The sequence below is a fragment of the Fringilla coelebs genome (assembly GCF_963513975.1).
Source record: "Fringilla coelebs genome assembly, chromosome: Z".
Lineage (NCBI taxonomy): Eukaryota > Metazoa > Chordata > Aves > Passeriformes > Fringillidae > Fringilla > Fringilla coelebs.
In genome coordinates this window covers 25996786-26005037 of record NC_140031.1, presented here as the reverse complement: position 1 = coordinate 26005037, position 8252 = coordinate 25996786, and the positions used below count along the sequence as shown (strand labels likewise).

At 42.5% G+C, this 8252-nt stretch overlaps 1 protein-coding gene across 2 annotated transcripts in view; it reads left to right on the top strand.

Moving 5' to 3' along the window:
• The first annotated feature begins 404 nt into the window (after window positions 1-404).
• The window catches only part of TNPO1 (transportin 1), a 56715-nt gene continuing 48867 nt past the window's right edge, over window positions 405-8252 (top strand). The window contains exons 1-3 of one of the 2 annotated variants that reach the window (XM_084225765.1): window positions 405-475; window positions 651-764; window positions 3244-3319. In XM_084225765.1, the coding sequence (XP_084081891.1) occupies window positions 660-764; window positions 3244-3319 (181 nt within the window). In that variant the 5' untranslated portion in view covers window positions 405-475; window positions 651-659. Of the gene's footprint in view, window positions 765-3243; window positions 3320-8252 lie in introns of both variants that reach the window. The other variant, XM_084225764.1, reaches the window with a different exon arrangement.

Sequence of the window (8252 nt, the reverse complement as noted above, 5' to 3'; positions counted from 1 at the left end):
GAGATCTGCTCAGCACTCAGCCAAATGACGTGGAAGCGCAGCAGGTACCACGTTCCTGACCCCGGGGTCTGATTTCGCGCCCGCACTTCTCTTCCGTGGGAAGGCGGGAGCCTCGCACTCGTTGCCGGGCGCTATCCCAGGGGGCTGGGCTGGGCTGGGCCGGGCCCGGGGCGCCCCCTCGCTCCTCGCCTGTCCCGTTCGCTGGAGATTTCTGTCTGTTCCCGGGTGGGCGGCGTGGGCTCCCCGTTTTCCGTCGGCCAGGATTGAGGTGCTCGCGTTCTGTCGCCCGCAGGCTCCTGGCAGTGTGGGACGCACCGGGGAAAGGCGAACGGCGGCGCCGGCGGCCCCGAGGCGGCCCGGGCGGGCGGAGCCGTGCCCGGCGCTAGGACCCAGCAGGACGCGAGGCGGCTCTTCGGGCCGGATCACAAATTCGTCGTGACTCAGTCTTTGCTCAGCGCGGAGGCAGCGGGAGCAGGTCGGTGTCCTACGTCTATCCAGCGGCTGCTGGGGTGCGTGGGGGCACGAGAGCCGGAGCGAAACGGGCACTGCCGCGCCCCTTCCCTAGCCCGGCCTTCCTTCATCTCCGCCCGCCCCCGCCCGGGCCCTGCCGCGCCGCCAACCGCGGCCGCCTGTTGTCTGCTGTTTTCCAGACAGGCAAGATGGAGTACGAGTGGAAGCCCGACGAGCAGGGGCTCCAGCAGATCCTGCAGCTGCTCAAGGAGTCCCAGTCCCCGGACACCACCACGCAGAGAGCCGTGCAACAAGTATCCTTGGCCGAGGCTGGCGGGGCCCCGAGAGTGGGCCGGGGGTGGCTGTGGGCGGGTGGGGGGAGCGTGGCCTGCGCGGCAGCGGGGCCGGCGCTGCGGCAGCGGGGCCTGCCCGGCTCGGCCCGGCCAGGGAGCCGTCGCAACGCGGGAGGCCGAGCCCTGGCCGGAGCGAGCAGCCGTGGCGCGGCGTTTGAACCGCCGAGGCGGCCTGTGGGCCGCGGGGCCGCCTTCACCCGGCGGGCACTGGGCACCTGTTGCTAGCACAGAGACAAGGGCCGCTTTGGGTTTGACCGTAGGGGGCCCTTCTTTTAAAATAAATTTATTTATTTTCAAAGCCTGTGCTCGGGCGCGTCTCTGCCGATATCCGCCGCTCTTTCGGGTTCCCCCGCCCAGCCCCCAGGGCGGCCAGGCGGGAACGAGGCCCTCGGCCAGCGGGTCCCGCCGAGGGGGCTGGGAATGCCCCGCGGGGTGTGCCCGCTGTCCCCGCGGCAGAGAGGGGGCGAGCTGGGGCCTCTCGAAGTAATCTGGCGCCGGGATTCGAGGTGAAACCCGTAGCTGGTGGGGGTAGTGCCGCTGGCGGAGCCGCTGCCTGCGCGCCCTCGTGGGCCTGCTGGTTCTGACACTGCGCATTTTGGTGCGTGGTGAGGATGTTTTTATTCGTCTGGAAGCTTGATCCTGAAACTCGGCTCTTTAAAATTCACAAAAATGGGGAGCTCTACAGTATGTAGCTTCCTGTACTGCCTTGATTTGGTGTTGGTGTTGTGGATTGATTTTTTTTTTCCCCTCCCATCCCTCCTCTTCCCTTCCCCGCGCGGCGCCTCCTCCCCCCCCCCCCCCCCCCCCCCCCCCCGCCCCTTCCCCACCCGTCACTCACTCTTCATTGTAGAAATAATGAATAGCAAGGTTTTAAGGAGTAAGGATTGAGAAAGCAAATCCTTTAGACTGATAGAAGCATAGGCCTTAAAAATAAAGGCCTCATTTATTGTTTCCTGCTCTTTGCACTAGCCATAAGTGCTATGAAATTTACAGAAGTGCTGAAATTCTATGAGGAGTTTGTTATCTGAGGTCTCCACAGAAGGCAACAGAATTTATTTAAGTAGGTAAGAATATATGTGTGTTTGTATGCATTTATATTAAGAGTTTAGCTTTAAGCCAAATTTGCTCCACTTCTTGACGTTTGTAGCAAATGCAGTGAGTATAAGGAAGGCTTCTGCTCCTGTCTGAAAGGTGGAGGTCAATTGCATTTTGTTCATATTCTTCTTTCAGCTGTGCTCTAAATTTTTAAAATATGATTGCTTTCTTTGAAAAATCCTAAACAGAAGAGTCTAAAGAAGTAGGTTCTGATAATGCCCCAAGCTTAAACCGATGCTCTTTAGTATTTAACATATCAAAGTGTTTGTAGGAACAGTGTTTATAATGTACCTTTATTGTAAAATTACACTTTAAAGCTTTGCTTCAAATAATTTAATTACTTCGTGTTTGTTTATTGACCTTTAGCATCATATATGCCTGATGGGCAGTATAAGTGATGCTGTCTGTCGTGATGATGTATAAAACTTGGCTAAACAAAAGTCCTTTCAATGATGCTTGAAATTCTTTATAAGTGATAGTGAAAACTCCCTGCTGTGTCGATGTTGGCTAGTAAAGGTTAGAGGTAGAAGGCTTTGTGTGTGTTTGTAAAGGTTCCACACACATACAAAAGGAATTGTGATGTCTGTTGTGTTCTGGGATGCTGTTTAATAGCATGTCCAAACGGGGTTGTGATTAATGGTTTCAAATTTGAAGTACTTAGTCCATAATTTTTTGTAGAAAAATCAAAAAAAGGTGGGTTTATTCTGCAATGCTGTTTCTTTATGATGCTATTTTAGCACACTTGGGTGTTCAGGTGTCAAATACAATGAAGTGGGAAGTATAGGTTAGCTAAAACCCTGTGTTAATAACGTTTTAAATTGTTATGGTTTCAGATATTTTTCAATTTAATTTATTGTTGTTTCATGGAATGAAAAAGGAAAAGTTAAGTGCATGAAGAAGTTGCTAAGAAAATTGGTCCAAGAACTAGTCTTAATTTCTTATACCAACTAAGTGTTTTCTCATTAAGTTTCTGTTAAATACTGCTCTTTTTTGTTCTTTCTTCTCCTTTCTGTTACTTTTTGATCCATTTGATTACCCAGTTGTTTTTAATGTTCAGCTGCCTGTTCCGGTGATACAGCTTTACAGATATCTTTAAGAATCTGTTAATTTTTACATCTGCCTATGGATTATTTTTTAGACTTCCCCATAACTAAAAGCTATTGCTCCAGTGAGAACATTACAGAAACTGTTTTTAGGTTTTTCATGCTCTGTATGTCATGAGCTTCTAGTCACAGCCGATTGAGTTGATGTAGCAGTACATAACAAATATAACAATCTTTGTATCCAGAAAGCTATAAATGTTATATGTAAAGATTCAACTTTCCTTAACAGTTTTTCTCTTCAGAAACTAGAACAACTTAATCAGTATCCAGATTTCAACAACTACCTGATTTTTGTTCTTACAAAATTGAAGTCTGAAGGTAAGTTCTTGAGATAGTGACTGTTATTTTACTTTTTTCAGCCTTTAAAAAGAAATGTATTGTTTTGCTTCAAAGAAAAAGAAAGCTGGCTCTAGTGAGCTTCCTGGTTGGTTGACCTGTCCGTAGTCATGTAGAATTCACTTATGCGCTCCGTAGTCTTTGTGGGGAAAAAAATCTGATGGCTTACTAGTATGTGCAGTGTCAGTCTTAGGATGGAATCTATTTTAAATGGCGTATGAAATCTTCTGAGAATGTTAGAGCATCATACTACATTGGACTGTAGTAAAGTTGTGGAATAACTGTGATGATTCATCACTATATACATTCTAAAGCATACTGCTAAGTTTCATTATTACAATTATCTGTGTAGTAATGAGACTGCTAAATACTTTGAAGACTACATGTTTAGAGTTGTCTAAAGATGTCTGTCATAATCATCATTCTGAAGATTTAATTGTAGTAAAATACAGTTAGAAATCAATCATGTTATTTTATTGTTATGGACATTACAGTACAGACCGTATATGGCATAGTGTATAGCCGTTACCAGTTGGTAAATTCAGTCAATTACTTTGTGGTCAGGGTGTGTGAAAGAGTGTCTTCTCAGTGGACTGCAGCTTATTGTTTTGAGGTGTCTTTCATTGAGAAAGGAAAAATTGTTTCAAGATCTGCTTTAGCGCATCTGTTTCCTTACATATGTTTGTAATTGTGTTTGGTTGTTCAAGTAGTTTTGTAGGTTTTTTTCTTTAGTGTTCTGCTACTAATGCTTTTTCTGCCATTTGATGTTTCACGTCTTTGTTTGTGGATCCTTGCTTTTTCCCTTTGAATTAGATTTTACTTATGTGTGGCCCTGTAACATTCAAAGAAACATATAGAATGTTTGTCTACATTTTAAGTACTGTTTTGGTTGTATCAGCTTGCTTCAGGAGAAGGGAAACAGAGAGGAGTATGAAAGTATATTTTCCTGTTTCAAGGCTAGAGTATATCTAAATGCTTTTGTGTGTTCTGTATAGGAAGTCACCTAATAATCTGTAAAGTCTCTTTAAGTCTGAGAGCATTTTCAAGACTTGAGTCAGCCAGGATACTGTATCTTTGACTAAGGTGCCAGTGTAGATAACATGTCCTTTATACCATTACCAGAAAAATTTAAAGCAAACCAGTTCCAGTAGTGGGACATGGAATCTGTACAAAGGATGTGACAAGAATGATGTTTCACTTTTTTTTTTGTCCATTAATTTGTTTTCTGTCACACAACTTCCTGATTTTGCCTTCTTCATTCACCATTTGAGCCTGAGGTTGTAGATATTTTGTGTTTAGTGGTGTGTCGAGATCTACCTTCCTAACAGAGATATTTTGGTTATTCAGTAGTCATCTTTTCCCTTCCTTATGTTTAATCACATCAACCTCTGTAGAATTTGATAAAGAGTAGGAGATGCTGGCTGTTATGGAGTGTAAAACTGTTTTATCTGAATGGAAAATAGCAGGTTGCAGCAGGTTGAGGGACCAAGCAAGCTGGGGAGAAGTAGCAAGTTAACTTCCAGGGGGCAGTGTTTTGGATCAGATTGCACTGATATCTCTCACAAATATGTCAGGTATATTGTGAGACTGTTGGAGAACATCTGTTACTTTAGTGGTGCTCTTGTCCAGCATTGTAACATTTTTAGGGTCATAACCTTTTGTCCAAAGCAACTGGCTTTTACCTTTGTATCTCTATTTCTGGAAATTTGCAAAATTTGAAGATACCATAACCAAGTCTGGTTGGTATTTTTCATAGTGTTTGCCAAATTATAAATTCTAAATATTCAAATTCTGTCACCTTGCTTAAGTAGGACTAATGAAGAATGGCAGGAGACTATTGATTGGATTTGCTTTGAATCCAACCAACAGCCCATGACCTTCCCTCATGCTCAAGTAAGGTAATGAGACTGTTAGAACTGCTTGTCAGTAGCTACAATACTTGGACAGACTCATCCCAGTAGATACCCGACTTCAGTACAACTGAGAAAGCATTCTGTTTTCTTCCCTCCTGAAGTGGCTTCTGTTGGCTGTTTGTCTCTACAGCCTTGCCACAGACCAAAGCATGGATATTCATACTGTTAGAAGTTTATGTTTTTATGCTATTCCAGCAGAAGGAGCGCTGAAAGTAGGCTTATAACATATTTGATAGCTTTTTCAATAAAAATTAAGGTGTTTTCATAGTCCACGAGAAAAAGATCTTGGCTTGGTAGCAGATGGAACTGAGCTTTGATTCAGTATTTGCTACTGTTGAAACTTCTGTTGAGAAAATAGTGCTTAAGGATACATTTAGGTGACAGCCCCTGAATGTGGGAATTCTGTCATTTGGTTAGTTGAAATGTGTGTTAAATAGTATCATTCTACTGCAGTGAGGATTGCGCGGCTTTGTCTTTGACCTGAGTCTTACACTACTGTGGACAATTAGCTTTGCAATAAAACTTCTACAACCATTCATTTACAAAACTGGCTTTCAACGAGCTCTGCCTTTAAGATACTAAGGTAAACCTTATGTGTGGGAAATTTGCTTTGTTTTAGCACCATTACTATTCATTTGAAAAAAACTGTTAACTTCTTTTCTTCTAGTCTTAGTTCCATCAGGCTTCTTTCTCTGAATGCTTATGACTTACTGGTTTAAGACCTGTTGTGATAATCCTTCATGTAAATAGGGGTTTTCTTGGTTTTGTTTTTAAATTTTTCTGGGCCCTGTCAAAGCTTGTTAAGCTTGGGTCTTCCTGGAAGCAGGAATGCCCTGCTGCCATTTCATCAGTGAAAATACATGGCCTACTTTGCTGTTACAGCATGTGTAGCCCAAGGTTTAAGTACTTCATTTCTTTCTTCTTGTTTTTTGGGGTTTCATCGATGGCTTTTTTCTTTGGTTTACTTTGGTTTTGTTTGTTTGTTGGGTTTTTTTTTGGTTTTTTGTTTGTTTGGAGCTTTTTAGTTTTTGTTGAGGGTTTGTTTGTTTTGATTATTTTAAAATTAATATGCATTTCTAAAGATAGAGTTGGGAATCTGAATGAACCCCAGTGTTAAAAATATCACAGTATAAAACTTATTAAGGAAACAGCATTCAGTTAGACAGTAGGCAGGCTAATGAAATAAAATAAGATCCCAAGCCATTAAAATTTAAAAGATAGATCTCTAGAGTGTACTTCCCATGAAGTATGGTGCTTAGAGATCTTCCTTGGGTAGGTAAGAGGGAGTCCATATTAACTGAAAAGTATTCTGAATGAAAAAAAAGTTGTTTTGCTAATTTATCTGTAAATGAAGATATTACTTGTAGGCACTGTTAGTCTAGTTGTTCCTTCTTGGACTGGAAGGTAAAAAACCTCACAGATAATGTAGTAACACTGCCCTGTCCCTAGTGTTGGGTTTGTGGTTTTGTTCTTCCAGTGTCCCCTGAGGTGTGCTCAGAATCCACTCGCCTTCTGTATTCTGTTAATAATTTGTTTTCTGGAGTGTTGTGTGCATGTTGATTCTCCCTCTCAGATAATTTTCTGGTATTTGTGTGTTTGTCAGAAACAGTCCTGTGCTACGTGGAAGCATCAGTTCTGCTTTTTGCTTTTCTCATTTAACTGCAGCTTCCCTTCTTTGATCCAAGTCATGTGTCTATATCCCCCTTTCCTTGTTAGCTTTATTGCATCCCTAGTCCGGGTATGTTTCTTTGAAGGAAAGTGTGAGAATGTATTTTCCTAATCTCAGCCTCTTTGCTGTCTTGCTTAGGCCCATTCTAGTCTCTGCCTAAAGTGCCTTGAGGCAGTTCTCCAAGATCTCTGAAGCTTGAGGCAGGTCAGAACCTCTAGGTGTCATAATATGGACAATTCATACTGCAAGCAGAAGTACTTGAGTTTGTTTCAGACCTTGTTGACTGCAATGATGAAATTTCCAAAGTTGCATATATGAAAACTTGCTTTGTTTATGCCTTTTGTAAATCAAGATTTATGAGATATTTCTTTCTCCTTCTACTCTAAAATAGATAGAAATAGCATCCTTCTTAATTTGCATTGTCCTGTTGTGGGACAACTACATCAATTTCCTGGTGTTTTCTGCTTAGTTTCAGTCCAGAATTACACCACACTTTTATTTCAGACAGCATCCTGAACTTTGTAAATGAGAGATGGATGTGGCTTGCACTAAACTATGAAAAGATAATGTTCACTGTTATTTAATGGGACATGGTTAGTTTTGCATTATTTCTGTAAACTTCTGCATTCAGCTCTCCCCCTTGTCTGCTGGGCTCTCAGCAGGTACTTACGCTAATGGGAAAATATAGAGAGAAATGCATAATGGTCCTGATAATTTCTGCTGGCTTGTAAAACTGCATTTGTCTGTTCTGTTGCAGTTACACTACTGTGATCTTGTGAAGGTGCTTTAGTGACTGACTTTTCACCCCATCCAAACATGGGAACTCTACTATTTATTCTCCACAGAGTGTTATCTGCGTGGATTGATTGGTCACAGTCAGTGGTGTAAGGCTATTGCATTTAAGGATCAGAGTCCTTAAAATCACCATTTAGTCTGAAGGTGAATGAGCTGAAACTGAGAACACTGCTTTAGTACTGTTTTTGTCACAAGCTTTAAGGATGGTCTTTTGAGCTTATTTTCAAAAAGCTTTGGATTCTTATAAACCAGTTGAAGATAAAAGAACATGGTCTCTGCAGTTCTTGGTCTTGTTCATGTGATGATCTAGTCATTCAGAATACTTTACTTTGATCTGGAACATTACCATGGGGAGAGGTCGGGTCCCCACCCTACTCTCTCCCCTCCCTCCCCCTAGTTTTTGTTTCAACAGAGCTTTTCACAGATAGTAATTTATGTTCTGGTAATCATGACACTAATAATTAATCTAGTTTTACATAAATAATTCAAAACAGCTTTTTATTAGATATTACTGAAATCTAAAATGGTCTTGTGAGTT